This window comes from Carassius carassius, unplaced genomic scaffold (genome assembly GCF_963082965.1).
Source record: "Carassius carassius unplaced genomic scaffold, fCarCar2.1 SCAFFOLD_79, whole genome shotgun sequence".
Taxonomy (NCBI): domain Eukaryota; kingdom Metazoa; phylum Chordata; class Actinopteri; order Cypriniformes; family Cyprinidae; genus Carassius; species Carassius carassius.
Genome location: NW_026774991.1, coordinates 35,581 through 52,040, shown reverse-complemented (window position 1 = coordinate 52,040; position 16,460 = coordinate 35,581). Strand labels below are relative to the sequence as shown.

Below are 16,460 nucleotides of genomic sequence, written 5' to 3'. Positions count from 1 at the left end.
CACTGTACAGGTCAAAAATTTAGAAAACATTACGATTTTTTTGTTTTTGAAAGTCTCTTCTACTCAAGCCTGCATAAATGAGTAGAAAAAAAAAATATATATATATATATATAAATTAACTTTGATAGTGATTTAAAAAAAAAAATAGCATCATTACTTCAGTCTTCAGTGTCACATGTAACATCAGTCTATCACATGATCATTAGAAATCATTCTAATATTCTGATTTTTTTATGAGTGTTGCAAACAGTTCTGCTAATGTATTTGATGAATAAAAGATTAAAAAGAAAAAAACTCAAATAATATAAATCTTATTTACTATCACTTTTTATCAATTTAACACATCCTTGCTGAATAAAAGTATTGATTTTATTTAAAAAAAGATTTTTTTTTAAATATATTTATATATTATATATTTATTTATATATATAAAATATGTTGTTACAAAATACTTGCATTTTAAAAACATAGCTGCTGCTGCTTTTTTTGTTTTGTTTTACTTTTTATTCATCAAAGTATCATACAAAAGTATCACATGTTCTGAACAAATATTAAGCAGCAGAACTGTTTCCAACTTTGATAATGAATCATCATATTAGAATGATTTCTAAAGGATTGTGTGATAATGATCCTAAAAATTCAGCTTTGCATCACAGAAATAAATGATACTTTAAAGTATAATAAATTGAAAATCAATTATTTTAATTGTAATAATATAATCACAATATTAAATTTTTCCCCTGTATTTTAGATAAAATAAATGCAGGCTTGATGAGCGGAAGAAACTCATTAAAAAAAAACATTAAAAATAGTAGTTTCCAAACTTTTGACCTGTACTGTATGTCCAATACTGCACTGCCTGTCTATACAATATAATACCAACCTTTCTTTGCAGTTTCTTCAACTGATACTGCCTTCTCTCTTCTCCTTTGTGCTCGTTTTATCTTCGTAATATTTGTGAAATGACTGTAGCACTCCCTGTGGTAGCCAGTGTTAGCTGGTTTGACTAACTGGTTTGTAGGTTCCTGGCTTTGTAACTTGTATGCCTGTACTGCCTCTTCTGCAATGATACCATCTATGCCCTCAAGGTCTTTCCACAGAAACACTGATTTAATAAATTTCTCCCAACTTATGTCTGTAAATGGAATGGTGGGTCCACCACTTCCCTCAAATATATGCATACAGCACTTCATGTTTTTTCATTTCATCCAAGTAAACATGGGCGGGAAAAAAAGTATTGTCTGTCTCATTTTTTCATGACGCTGTTTCCAAGCAATACCATTATGTCAAATGTGTTAAATCAGAAGGGTGTATTTATTAAAGATTACAAAGAAATGATAGGATATCGTATGACAAAGTTGGTTACATAAAATAAAAACAAATATAAATGTATAACGTAACCTCTACATTATAATTTTGTGTCAAACTGAATATGTAGCAAAATTAGGTAAAATAGTTCTTATCTTAAATAGTACAATCTTAAATCCTTGGCGCGAAGCTCGCCAGTGCGTTCACAAACGAATCGCCGACACTTTCCACGCACGCTATTGGCTGAAGGCAACAAATACGTCATGCAGGTCGGACCCCGCAAGTAGCTGCTTGCTCTATTCGCCGGGAAAATAACCTGGAGAAAATGACCGATATTATAGTAATGTGCAAAGTGTTTGAGTGGCAACAATTTTTATTTGCTTTGTTGAAAAGCGTAGCGGTTACATATAAAAAACTGGGTTATCCCTCGCCACAGATCGTTTGAAAACATGAAATCTCCCCTCGGCCCACCGTCTATAGGGCTGGGATAAACGATTATTTTTTAAACGATTAATCTAGCGATTATTTTTTCGATGCATCGATTAATCTAACGATTAATTTTTTCAGACCGATTTGATTTCGATTATCTCCCCATTAATTGACTACTAACAATTTATACATGTTGATTTACATATCTGAATGAAAAAAACATCAATTCCTTAACATTGCAATATATGTTTATTGCTCTTAAAATTACAAAATAAAAGACTAAGAATGCAGGGAGAGAGAGAGAGGGAGAGAGCAAGAAGCGCTCGTGTAGTTTGAAGACTGTGAGTGCGCGAGCGCGCGTGAAACTTTGGTGTTTCGCCCTTTTTCTATCGTGTTTAATGATTTTGATTAATATTCACGAGGGAGGGAGAGAGCAAGAAGCGCTCGTGTAGTTTGAAGACTGTGAGTGCGCGAGCGCGCGTGAAACTTTGGTGTTTCGCCCTTTTTCTATCGTGTTTAATGATTTTGATTAATATGCACAAGGGAGGGAGAGAGCAAGAAGCGCTCGTGTAGTTTGAAGACTGTGAGTGCGCGAGCGCGCGTGAAACTTTGGTGTTTCGCCCTTTTTCTATCGTGTTTAATGATTTTGATTAATATGCACAAGGGAGGGAGAGAGCAAGAAGCGCTCGTGTAGTTTGAAGACTGTGAGTGCGCGAGCGCGCGTGAAACTTTGGTGTTTCGCCCTTTTTCTATCGTGTTTAATGATTTTGATTAATATGCACAAGGGAGGGAGAGAGCAAGAAGCGCTCGTGTAGTTTGAAGACTGTGAGTGCGCGAGCGCGCGTGAAACTTTGGTGTTTCGCCCTTTTTCTATCGTGTTTAATGATTTTGATTAATATGCACAAGGGAGGGAGAGAGCAAGAAGCGCTCGTGTAGTTTGAAGACTGTGAGTGCGCGAGCGCGCGTGAAACTTTGGTGTTTCGCCCTTTTTCTATCGTGTTTAATGATTTTGATTAATATGCACAAGGGAGGGAGAGAGCAAGAAGCGCTCGTGTAGTTTGAAGACTGTGAGTGCGCGCGCAGCCGGGGCTCTCTCTCGTACGCGCTCTGTCACTGTCACTCACCGTCAAATAACGCTTTGACAGCCGCCAAAAAAAAAGATCAATGCAGAAAAACCCCTGGATTGGTTATATAACGTTGGACAGAATGTTGATCCGGCCATCGCGTATATTCAGCGCACATAAGGTAAACGTTTTGAAACGTTTTTTAGAGAAATAAAAACAGGTCGACGAATCGATGCGCATATTTTGCGTCGACGTATTTTTTGCGTCGACGTCATCGATGACCTCGACGCGTTGTCCCAGCCCTAGCGGAGACATATAGTTAATATCAGTGATATGCAGCTTGCACGATACAAGGAAATGCCCTGTTCTGGGCTGCCGTTCCCAATAAACATAAATGCTTTATGATAGTTTTGGAAAACACAGTCCTGTTTTAATGCACTGTCAGAAGTAAGTGCAATTGATTAGTTCTGACTTGCGTGTGTTCAGATGAGAAGGAAAATAGTTATTTCCTACACAGTTATTTGCTAACATAGGTTAGTCAAATACAATATTGTATGCATTATTTTTTGTTAAAATTATTGGTAAATAAAACTCACCTTACCCAGTCGGCATTTCAACATTGATTCAACATCAGGTGCCATGGATCACCTTTCGATTTTACAAATTGGATCCACGTTGATAACGCGGCATTGTTTCACCGTCACATGTTTTCACATGCTCAAAATATTGAAACAGCAGTTTATTCTGGAAACATACTGTATAAAACACATGAAAATAATCCCACACTTGAGTTTGTTTGTGCATGGATGTAATTGTTAAAAACCTGTAGAACAAAAAGACCAAAAATAAATCCTCATAAAATATCAACTTTGATATTGATTTTTTTATTATTCTGAAAAATGAATGCAAAACAAATCACACAATATTTTCAATTTAAAGTTTCATAACAAGTGAGGTTGGAAACAAAGTGCACAACACTATTCATCAAACGCATGTATTCAGATGAAAGTTTACAAAATTAACAAATTATTCACAAGCAGTGTTTCCAGACTCCCCAGTTACACTGTTTTAATCAGAATCCTAACTGTACAGTGTACAAGTGAAACCACTCCTATCACAAAAGGTCAATGAGTCTCTGGCAGAAGTGACAATGTAATGTAAAGATTAACTCTTTTTTTATTTGTTCTTAGGTGAAGCAGAACAAAAGTCAGGTGCACCCAAACTTTTGACCGCATCGCATCGTTTTACAAATTCACTTTTTTTAATGCTGTCCATATAGGCAATATTGACATGTAGCCAAATTGATTAACTAACAATCTGGTTAACATAATGTTCTTTATTTGAAGCACAATTCTACACGAAAAGTAACTTACTGAAAATGAAACTTAAAACATCTCAAGATGAATAAAATAACAATATAATTTCTAAATGAAGTGTTTTAAGGTCTTCAAACTGAACATCTCACAGCTCAGTGTCTTATGGACTGTCCTCCACTGGAGTCACATGGCCTTCAGATGACCATCTCCTGTAGTTTTCTTGATCTCTGTCCTCGTCTAAACCAGCTGGACTCTCTCTAGCATCGAAATCTTCCAGACTTGACCCTCTGCACTGATTCTGATCAGATCCTCACTGTGTCTAAATGAAGGGATGCTCTAGTGTCTCATCTGAACAGATAAACTGTCCATAAACAGCTTATAGCACTGTTTCAGCTAGTAAAATACTTCAGTTTTCTGAAACAAAGTGGTTATATTTTGTTTCATTTTTTTCATGAAGTTAATTTAGAAAATCTTTTGGAGCACTTTTATTTGTTAATTACTAGGAGAGCGGGGTAAGTCAAAAACAAACTCTTTCATTATAATGATAATCAGCAGACGGACGTCGCGGAGACATCTGCTAAAGAGCGCGTCATCTGATAAACATCGGATAATGTTTTTAGTCGTATTTTGATCATCTGTAGATCGGCTGTTTGAGCTGTTAACTGAATCTCTTCACTATAAATGACATCTATACGACGTATCTTTATCACCCGAAATATGCCGCATATGCGTCGAAGATGGGAAGCTGCAGACCCGCTGCTATACTTGATTAGTTTAAAGAGAAATACGTGAAGAAATAACGATTATTTAAAATCCATATTCTGATTTGCTTTTCTTTGTACAAGAACGTATATCATGTTTAAAAGCAAACAGCACATTATTTTTGTAGATAGACTTTGCATCAGGGGATCCATACTTGTCCTTATTTCTTATAATTGTCTTATAATCCATTAATATTTAGCCTACAACACCCAACACTTATTCTTTACTTATGCACAAATAACAGTCTGCTTTACATGGACATTATTATTGCTCTAAATGATCCGGCAAAAGGAGACATATCGTCTTTACTGGAAACAAATGAGAACAGAAGCGGGAAAAAAAGAGAAGTTTTCAGTCATGTAATCCATCATACACTCTTAAATCTGTTTGTCCAACTATCCGTTAGTTTGGTTCTTCTGTAATAGAGAGGAACATGTGTATGCAAGTGTTACAGGCAGAAGGCCGTGTTGGCAGATTAGAAACTACCTGTAAAAACATTGGAAGATTTCAAAATAAGTCAAGAAGAGACTGGTTTTCCTTTGCTAAAGGAAGAAAACTTTGTTTCCTTTGCTCCTACATTTCCCAGAAGCAGGAAAAACTGAGGAGACAAGAGCAAACGTGTCTGTGTGGTACATCACAGCCATTGTGAGGGCGATGGCCAACACTGCTCCTCAGTTTAGTCAAAATAAGAGTCCCCATCTCACTCAATAATCAACAGTTATTTACACTTGATAGTTTTCAGCTCCCTATTACATCTAACATATAGAATATATGTATGGAAAATAAACTTCTTCTTCCAAAATCACAATACCTAAAATGTGTACATACTTCAGGGTGTCACAAAAGTTATTTTGTAGAGTGCATATACAATCTTTGACTGTACTTTTAGGTTTCAAGTGTTCAACATTACAAGCTTGGTGATTGGAATTAACAATTAAATGTAAACACACAAATACACACACGAGAAGGGTATTCCTGCACAACAGGAGGCTGCAGTTTCAGGACCGCAACTCTCGGACCGCAGCTTTAGGACCCTAGTTTTTTTGTGACAGCGCCACCTACCGTACTGGATCAAGACTAATTAAAGATGGACGACGTGGACAGCAATCAGACGGTGAGTACTGATATTTAATTAAGTTTTATTTTATAACGTGTAAACGGTGCGAAGTTTACATAGTGAGAACTGCTAACTATGAATTAATAATTAATTCCCACCAAATTAAGAATTTGTGAGGTAGTTTTATTAATTACTACGACGTTAATTCGTGGCCATGATTTCATAAATCCATGTTGAGTTTAAATGACGAAGTATTATAAGTGAATCTAGCCTGCACATTAATTAAACTTATCAGATGACAAGAGCATGGTTGATGTAAAGTTTTTAAGATTTACCTGCATCTTAATCTTAATGTATTGGTGTGAATACTGGCTTAATAGTCGTTGTTTTACCATATTTATGTATAAAATATCTTTCATAATTAAACTGCACTGACTGCCTAGTTGCAGTATGTGTTAGCCTGTTGTTTTGGCATTGTTTTGCAATGATGAATGAGGCGTTTGGCAATTTTAATAGCTTGTTACAATTTGGCCTAGTCTGCAGGTTTACTCCACATACAGTCCATTGATATCATGTGTTAGTTTCTGTCATGTTCTGCATGGCCAATATGAAGTGATTTTATGGATTTGGTTAGGCTCATTGTAGGACAGATGATTAAAAAAGGCACTAGGGATATTTTCATGATCTCAAAATATTTTAACAAGTAGGCTCTCTCTTTTTCAAGATACATTTAACAATCGAAAAATGGAGATCCCTGCCCACATTGAAGAGATGCACCACATGCTGCAAGGACTTTCACTTTTATATATATATATATAAACCAGTTGAATATGTTAAACAAACGTTTCTTATTTCTCTCTCTCTGTCTCTTGCTCTCTCTTTCTCTAGAGTTGAAGCCTACAGCCATTCTATCCATGCAGCAACTGATGGAAAAGGGGTTCGCTTAGGTGCTGTTGTGATGTTGTCGCAAAAATTATATATATATATATATATGTATATATATATATATACAAATAAATAAACATTCTTGAATCATTCTTGTGTCTTGTCTTGCCTCTCAACAACTTTTAAAACATTGGCTGTAATTTAGTGACTCCATACGCTGATCCCAACTTTAACTTACCTGATAATAAGCTAATTCACCTTAAGGAGGTTAATCAATATACTGTATAATTCAAGAGACTTCATTTTTTACAATCATTGGTGTGAGTGGACCGCCACGAGGACCGAATTGTCTGGGGACCAACTCCTCAAGAATGTGTGCCAGCAAAGACTTGAGATTTATCTGACTTAGTTTTGCACCATGAACAGAACCGGCGACAAAGGGCAGCCCTGCCGGAGTCCAACACGCACCGGGAACAAGTCTGACTTACTGCTGGCAATACGAACCAAGCTCCTGCTCCGGTCGTACAGGGACCGTATAGCCCTTAAAAAAGGGACCCGGACCCCATACTCCCGGAGCACCCTCCACAGGCCGCCGTGAAGGACACAGTCGAATGCCTTCTCCAAATCCACAAAGCACATGTGGACTGGTTGGGCAAACTCCCATGAACCCTCCAGCACCCTGTAGAGGGTATAGAGCTGGTCCAGTGTTCCACGGCCTGGACGAAAACCACACTGTTCCTCCTGAATCCGAGGTTCTACTATCGGCCGGATTCTCCTCTCCAGTACCCTGGCATAGACTTTCCCAGGGAGGCTGAGAAGTGTGATCCCCCTGTAGTTGGAACACACCCTCCGGTCCCCCTTCTTAAAAAGAGGGACCACCACCCCGGTCTGCCATCCCAGAGGCACCGTCCCCGACTGCCACGCGATGCTGCAGAGGCGTGTCAGCCAAGACAGCCCCACAACATCCAGAGACTTTGCCTTGCCACCGAGGAGTTTTTTGACTACTTGCTTGGGTGATGGACGAGTCCACATCTGAGCCCTCAGCCTCTGCTTCCTCAATGGAAGACGTGACAGCGGGATTGAGGAGATCCTCGAAGTATTCCTTTCACCGTCCAACGACATCCCCAGTTGAGGTCAACAGCTCCCCACCTCTACTGTAAACAGCGTTGGTAGGGCACTGCTTCCCTCTCCTGAGGCGCCGGACAGTTTGCCAGAATGTCTTCGAGGCCGACCGATAGTCCTTCTCCATGGCCTCACCGAACTCCTCCCAGGCCCGAGTTTTTGCCTCCACAACCACCCGGGCTGCAGTCCGCTTGGCCTGCCGGTACCTGTCAGCTGCCTCAGGAGTCCCACAAGCCAACCAGGCCCGATAGGACTCCTTCTTCAGCTTGATGGCATCCCTTACTTCCGGTGTCCACCACCGGGTTCGGGGATTGCCGCCTCGACAGGCACCGGAAACCTTACGGCCACAGCTCCGAGCGGCCGCTTCGACAATGGAGGTGGAGAACATGGTCCACTCGGACTCAATATCTCCAACCTCCCTTGGGATCCGGTCGAAGCTCTGCCGGAGGTGGGAGTTGAAGATCTCTCTGACAGGAGACTCGGCCAAACGTTCCCAGCAGACCCTCACAGTACGTTTGGGTCTGCCGAGTCTGTCCAGCTTCCTCCCCCGCCATCGGATCCAACTCACCACCAGGTGGTGATCGGTTGACAGCTCCGCCCCTCTCTTCACCCGAGTGTCCAAGACATACGACCGGAGGTCGGATGAAACGACCACAAAGTCGATCATTGACCTACGGCCTAGGGTGTCCTGGTGCCACGTGTACTGATGGACACCCTTATGCTTGAACATGGTGTTTGTTATGGACAAGCTGTAACTAGCACAGAAGTCCAATAACTGAACACCGCTCGGGTTCAGATCAGGGGGCCCGTTCCTCCAAATCACGCCCCTCCAGGTGTCACTGTCGTTGCCCATGTGGGCGTTGAAGTCCCCCAGTAAAATGATGGAGTCCTCAGTTTTTATGGACAGAATTTCTAGGCGCAGCCAGGGGCCGGAGGAGGTCAGGTTTGGTGACAACACGATTTCGTCTCTGCTCTTTGCGGATGATGTTGTCGTGTTGGCCTCATCAAGCCAGGACCTTCAGCATGCACTGGGACGGTTTGCAGCCGAGTGTGAAGCGGCTGGGATGAGAATCAGCACCTCCAAATCCGAGACCATGGTCCTCAGTCGGAAAAGGGTGGCTTGCCCACTTCAGGTTGGTGGAGAGTTCCTGCCTCAAGTGGAGGAGTTTAAGTATCTTGGGGTCTTGTTCACGAGTGAGGGAAGGATGGAATGGGAGATTGACAGACGGATCGGTGCAGCTTCTGCAGTAATGCGGTCGATGTACCGGTCTGTCGTGGTGAAGAAACGGTAAACTCGATTTACCGGTCAATCTACGTTCCTACTCTCACCTATGGTCATGAGCTTTGGGTCATGACCAAAAGGACAAGATCCCGGATACAGGCGGCCGAAATGAGCTTTCTCCGCAGGGTGGCTGGGCGATCCCTTAGAGATAGGGTGAGAAGCTCAGTCACCCGGGAGGAGCTCAGAGTAGAGCCGCTGCTCCTCCGCATCGAGAGGGGTCAGCTGAGGTGGCTCGGGCATCTATTCCGGATGCCTCCTGGACGCCTTCCCGGGAAGGTGTTCCGGGCGCGTCCCACTGGGAGGAGACCCCGGGGGAGACCTAGGACACGCTGGAGACTATGTCTCCCGGCTGGCCTGGGAACGCCTCGGTGTCCCCCCAGAAGAGCTGGAGGAAGTGTCTAGGGAGAGGGAAGTCTGGGGTTCTCTGCTTAGACCGCTGCCCCCGCGACCCGGCCCCGGATAAGCGGAAGAAGATGGATGGATGGATGGGTTTTGCACCAGAAGCCAAAACATCAGCATCTGGAAGGGGACCTAAAGAAATGAACACAAATTATGAGTCGTGAAGACATTAAGCTTATAGCTGTGCACACACACACACACACACACACACACACACACACACACACACACACACACACACACACACACACACTGCCTCTGGATGTACTCCCTTAGTATAAAACAAACAAATGCAGTAACAGTAATAGTTTAACTGTTTATTGATCTTGGGGGATTTTCATTTATATAAATATATATATATATATATATATATATATATATATTTTTTTTTTTTTTTTTACTTAGTCTGCACTCTTGTTCATTATTAGACTGATGTTTTAATGTTTAAATACACTTTCTTTGAGTTAATATTGTTCTTACCAAGTGCAGAAAAGAAAAATACAGCGCTATATAGAAACATTGTAGTTTTTATCTGTGGCAGAAATAAGTTTACTCTGCGTGACATAGTTTCCGGTTGTGTGTGAAAAAGGCTAATTAGCATCTTGGAGGAGAGAGCAGGTTAATCTAGTCTTACAGAGACACATTTCATTGCATTGGGAGCAGCTCAGTACTGAAGTGAAAGTGATATACAGTCAAGTATGTCTGTTCATATGATGTCTGTGTTTTCTGAGCCCAAGACTCAACTGTTTTCTCCAGTTCTACAGATGTGATCGTTGGCGAGACTTTCTTTGGTCTCTCCTTGCTTTAGGACAAAAATACACACGTTCTCTTCCAGGCAGATTTGTGATATTTTCTGTTGATTGGAAATTTTTCATTATTGCCTTGATGGTAAAAATATTAACTAATATTCACTCTGGTGTGAAAAAGGTTTATAATATATGTCAGAGTATTTCAGGAAGCAGAAATGAAAAAAAGCACCAGGCCCAGATTGTGTTACACCAGCCTGTCTGAAATCCTGTGCTGACCAGCTGGCCCCCATCTTCACACAGATCTTCAACAGATCGCTGGAACTGTGCGAAGTCCCTTCATGCTTCAAACGCTCCACCATCATCCCTATCCCAAAGAAATCCAAAATTACAGGACTAAATGACTACAGGCCTGTGGCTCTAACGTCTGTAGTCATGAAGTCATTTGAAAACTGGTGCTGGCCCACCTGAAGGACATCACTGGACCCTTGCTAGATCCTCTTCAGTTTGCCTACAGAGCAAACAGGTCTGTGGACGATGCAGTAAACATCGGACTGCATTATGTTCTGCAACACCTAGACAGACCGTGGACTTATGGGAGGATCCTGTTTGTGGACTTCAGCTCTGCCTTCAACACGATCATCCCAAACCTCTTCTTGCCCAAACTAACTCAGCTCTCCGTGCCCACCTCCGTCTGTCAGTGGATCAACAGCTTCCTGACAGACAGGCAGCAGCTAGTGAGGCTGGGAAAATACACATCCAGCACCCGTACAATCAGCACCGGAGCTCCCCAGGGCTGTGTTCTCTCCCCACTGCTCTTCTCCCTGTACACTAATGACTGCACATCTAAGGACCCCTCTGTCAAGCTCCTGAAGTATGCAGTTGACACCACACTCATCGGCCTTATTCAGGACGGTGACGAGTCTGCTTACAGACAGGAGGTTAAAGAGCTGGCTGTCTGGTGCACTCTCAACAACCTGGAGCTTAACACGCACAAAACAGTGGAGATGATCGTGGACTTCAGGAGAAACCCCCCTGCACTCCCCCCGCTCACCATCATGAACAGCACTGTGACTGCAGTGGAGTCATTCAGGTTCCTGGGCACCACTATCTCTCAGGACCTGAAGTGGGACTTTCACATTGACTCCATTGTGAAAAAGGCCCAGCAGAGGTTGTACTTCCTTCGCCAGCTGAGGAAGTTTATCCTGCCACAGGATCTGCTGAAACAGTTCTACTCCACCATCATCGAATCCATCCTCTGCACTTCAGTAACTGTCTGGTTCAGCTCAGCTTCTAAATCTGACCTCAGAAGACTACAGAGGGTAGTCCGGACTGCTGAGCGAATCATCGGTACAACCCTCCCATCTATTCAAGAACTGTACTTATCCAGAGTGAGCAAAAGGGCTGTTAAAATCACTCTGGACCCCTCACATCCAGCACACTCCCTCTTTGAACTGTTGCCATCTGGTCGACGCTACAGAGCACTGAGCACCAGAACGACCAGACACAGGAACAGTTTCTTCCCTCAGGCAATCCATCTTATGAACAGCTGATAATAACTGTGGGACACACTACACTATTTATATTTATATACACTACACTTATTTATCCAACACACATACTTAGCGTACACTTAAATCTTTTGCACATAATATACATGTACATACATAAATGCTCATTGTAATATACCTGCCATACATTGTCAATTTGTATATTGTCAATCCTTACCCACCTATTTGTATTTTTTTGTATTTTTTATTCCTTATTGTGTTTTTCTTCTGTCACTGTTATGTTGCACTGCGCAGCTCTGTCACGAAAACAAATTCATCGTATGTGTGAACATACCTGGCAATAAAGCTCATTCTGATTCTGATTCTGATTCTAAATAAGAATAATTTCCACGAAATCATAGTGTACTAGTGAAAAATACTTATTTCATAGTGTTTTTTTTTCTTAATGAAAATCTTTTTATTTTTATTTGTTTGTTTTCCTTTCTGTTTGTGATATCAATACAGATTTATCACCCATGTGCGGAAGGCCATTGAACAGAAAGCAGAAGAAGAAACAAAGGAGAGTCATCGTAAGATCAGGATTAGCGTTAACCCACATCGTTTCCTGCTCGAACTAGAGGGGGAGGGGTGAGTCATGTGACGCTCAGCTGGTTTCAGTAAGGTCCTGTAAACAACTGTAAAACGGCTCCCTGCAGCACTTGCTCTGTATTTGTATTCGTCGTTTGACTGGAACAGAGATCATCTCATCATGTCTGGAAGAGGCAAAGGCGGTAAAGGTCTCGGGAAAGGAGGCGCTAAGCGTCACCGTAAAGTGCTGCGCGATAACATCCAGGGAATCACCAAACCCGCCATTCGTCGTCTAGCTCGCCGCGGCGGAGTCAAGCGCATCTCCGGTCTGATCTACGAGGAGACCCGCGGTGTGCTGAAGGTGTTCCTGGAGAACGTGATCCGCGACGCCGTCACCTACACCGAGCACGCCAAGAGAAAGACCGTCACCGCCATGGACGTTGTGTACGCGCTCAAACGACAGGGACGCACCTTGTACGGCTTCGGAGGATAAACCGCTTCAGATCAGAGAACAAACCCAAGGGCTCTTTTAAGAGCCACCCACACTCTCACTTAAAGAGCTCGCGCTGCTGTTGTGTGCTGAACATGAGAACTACGTTTACACAGTCGTTACAAATAATACATGTATTGTTGATTACAGATAATGTTTTAGAGACACTTTACGCTAATATTACATTAACGATACCTTAGCAGCCGTACACTGGGTACTTTTCATTGAAACAAAAAATAAAAGCAGATATTATAGCATGATTATTATAATCTGTTTAAGTTAAAAGATGGTATTTGATTTAAGGCTAAAAAATTTAATGCTACAGACGTTGAAGAATTCGAGCAGAATGGTGCAGAAGATAAAGGCGAATGTTATTTCTGTTAACTGTATAGCAACAGAGCTCCAGGTTATCAAGTCATGTCACCTTTATTTATATAGTGTTTCTAACAAGACCAATTGTGTCAAAGCAGCTTTAATTACAGTATTAAATATGAAAATTGTCAAAAATGCAAAAGAACAAAAGTAAACGTTCAATGTTCAGTTAAACAATCGATGCTTTATAGGTATTTTTCCTCCGTGATTTCCTTATTGATTTTATAATAGTTTCATATTAAAAGTGTGCCTGATATTTATCTGTAACTATTTATTTTCTCACAATATTATTATAAAAATAGCGGGAAATGAAACAAAGGAAACCCAGTCGGGTGGGTGTCGTTCAAACATGGAGTGGTGGGTGGAGCTATGATTTAAGCTCCTGTGATTGGCTCTGCTCCAGTTCATAACGCCTTGAATGATCCAATTAAATACAAGTTTATGGGTCTGACCAATGACAACACGGAATCACGAGGTCCCACAGAATTAGCATAGGCGAGTGAATAAATAGCCCGGCATGAGTTCAGCTTGCTACTGATATCTAAGAGTTTGAGTCGAAAACATTATCATGCCTGAACCAGCGAAGTCCGCGCCGAAGAAAGGCTCCAAGAAGGCCGTCACCAAGAGCGCCGCGAAAGGAGGAAAGAAGCGCAGAAAGTCCAGGAAGGAGAGCTACGCCATCTACGTGTATAAAGTGCTGAAGCAGGTTCATCCTGACACCGGGATCTCTTCGAAGGCGATGGGCATCATGAACTCTTTCGTCAACGACATCTTCGAGCGCATCGCCGGTGAGTCGTCTCGTCTCGCTCACTACAACAAGCGCTCCACCATCACTTCCCGAGAGATCCAGACCGCCGTGCGTCTGCTGCTGCCCGGGGAGCTGGCTAAACACGCCGTGTCTGAGGGCACCAAGGCCGTCACCAAGTACACCAGCTCCAAGTAGAGCAGTCCGACACCGAGACACACCCCAAAGGCTCTTTTAAGAGCCACCCATCCACTCACCCGAAGAGCTCTTTGTTATACTTTAATCCTAGATGAAGTGAAGATGATTTAAACGTCTAGCATTTATTTTAACTTGAACTTTGTTTTTTTTTTTCTATCACAAGACCACATGTTGTACCACTTTTGCAACTACTGTTGCCTTAATCAATATTAAACGGTTTTATATTAACTAAAATGTTTCTTTTTTTTGTCTTCACATGTGGTCAGTTACAGAAAAGCGTGAGAGGAAAATACATTTTAATTATTTATTAAATTCCAGATTATGAGAAAAAATTGCAAAGAGAAACAATATTGTGTGTATTAATGAATTGCATAGATGATTTTTCCCCTTAAGAATAGTAATTTGCTAAAAAAACAAAAAAAACTTTTGTCCTCTTGTGGACTAAATATCTACCAGCCATGTATCTTTGCTAAAGCCATGCAAAACACAAGTCCTTACCAAGTATGGCATGTCTACAAATCGAGAATATTGTTCAGAAATCTCTTTCACTGTTGGGGACTTGTTTGCGACCCATAACCCGAGAGGGGTTTTCTCCATGCCCAGTTTGATGGTATTGAGGTTTTCTGGAGATGGTTTCATCCTTTTGATCACAGTCGTCCCGAGAGGACTCGTCCTCCCCTTCAACAGTTATTTCTGAAGAGATAGACACTCCAGAGGAAGCACTGTTTCGACTACGTTTGCGCTGGTAGCGACGCTGATCATCATGAAGTTTCCTCCATAGATTTCAAAGTCTAATCTCAATAAGTCCACTGTGGGAGACTGGGTCATAGAAATCTTCCTGGATGAAAGACGGAGGATAACAATTGTAACTTTTACAAGAATTCATGATGTGTGACGAGCAAACCAGCCGAGTGGATGTACTTTTGGTGTTATTGTAATATTGGTAAAAAAAAAAAAACCTACAGTCACTAAATTTTCAGTTGATTTTTAACCTGTTAACTAATGAACATACCACACTTACTATTCCAGTTTGCATTTGTTTAAAGTGGGCTTTGTGTGTTTTAATAAGTGCAACTTACAAAACCTTCATTCTGTTCTCCCATCTTGATCTTCAGAGAAGGAAACAGTGTTACCACACTTTCTGCCAACATCTGTTTCTCTTCATTAGATAACGCAGTGAAGCAGCCCGTGCACGAGAGAATAATTGATTCTGGAGCCGTCGATATCAACAGATTCAGCACCATCACCACGGACAGCACCTGTAGAGTTGCACGTCAGTAGATATATCTTAAACCTATGGTATGGTTCGGGGAACACGCCTAGAAATGGTAAACCTTTAGTTAAGTTATACGTTAGGAGTCTTTGTAGCGACTCTAAGAGACAACGTTATCGAGAAACGCAGCCCTGATATTACACAAGAGCAGCAGAGTCTTGGTCTGGGTTTCTCAAAACGTTGTCTCTTAGCGCTATGATGACTTTTAATATAACTGTAAGGTCACAGTGATTTTTCCAAGTAAGACATGTTCCTGGATCAACATTACTGTCCAGAAATCTAGACTTAACCCAATCCCTACTCCTAAACCCAAATTTACACATAATTTATTTCTAAAACCAGTGGGAAATGATAGCTGATTAACAATGGTGTAGAAGCACCTAACTCTGGTAATAAGCCTAAAACAGATATTTTCTGAAAAGTAATATCTCAATTCTGATTGGTTGATTGGAATGTTGATCCAGGAACATGTTGTACTTGGTGAAATCACGCTCGCCGTAACGGTAACAATGAGGAAGAGGAAAAAACAGCACACGGTGGAAGATGCGGCGGGAAATGCGGCAGTGAATAGACATTGAATTAGAGTTCCTTTATAATTTTGCCATTTTAAGTTACAAGAAAATCTAATTAAAAATGTTAATAAAAGATAAAAACAAATGTAAAAGAAGAAATAAAAAAATAAAAGAATAATGGCATGGCCCTACTTTACATATGATATAATAATCATGTATGGCTCCCATAATTGTACAAAGTCCTTTATTTTACTCTTGGAGATATAAGTCAGCCTTTCCAGTCCAATGCACTCTTCTTTTATCCATTGTTTAATAGAAGGTGCTTCCATGCTCTTCCAGTTCACAGCAATGGCTCTTCTGGCATGTAATAATCCAAAGTCCAATAGTCTAGTGTGTTTCTTTGTTTGTGAGAAACCTGTATA

General features: G+C 41.3%; 2 protein-coding genes across 2 annotated transcripts; both read left to right on the top strand.

Moving 5' to 3' along the window:
• Positions 1 to 12,590: 12,590 nt before the first annotated feature.
• LOC132133971 (histone H4) lies at positions 12,591 to 12,989 on the top strand. Its single transcript, XM_059546880.1, has one exon. The coding sequence runs from the start codon at positions 12,630 to 12,632 to the stop codon at positions 12,939 to 12,941; it is 312 nt and encodes a 103-aa protein (XP_059402863.1). The 5' UTR covers positions 12,591 to 12,629; the 3' UTR covers positions 12,942 to 12,989.
• An 856-nt stretch (positions 12,990 to 13,845) lies between these two features.
• LOC132133952 (histone H2B-like) lies at positions 13,846 to 14,301 on the top strand. The gene has a single exon (XM_059546861.1). It carries the CDS (start codon positions 13,879 to 13,881, stop codon positions 14,251 to 14,253), a length of 375 nt encoding a protein of 124 aa, XP_059402844.1. The 5' UTR covers positions 13,846 to 13,878; the 3' UTR covers positions 14,254 to 14,301.
• Positions 14,302 to 16,460: the final 2,159 nt, after the last annotated feature.

Excerpts from the sequence above, each read along its gene's own strand:
- LOC132133971 (XM_059546880.1), top strand. The coding sequence starts at position 12,630 with ATGTCTGGAAGAGGCAAAGGCGGTAAAGGTCTCGGGAAAGGAGGCGCT.
- LOC132133952 (XM_059546861.1), top strand. The coding sequence starts at position 13,879 with ATGCCTGAACCAGCGAAGTCCGCGCCGAAGAAAGGCTCCAAGAAGGCC.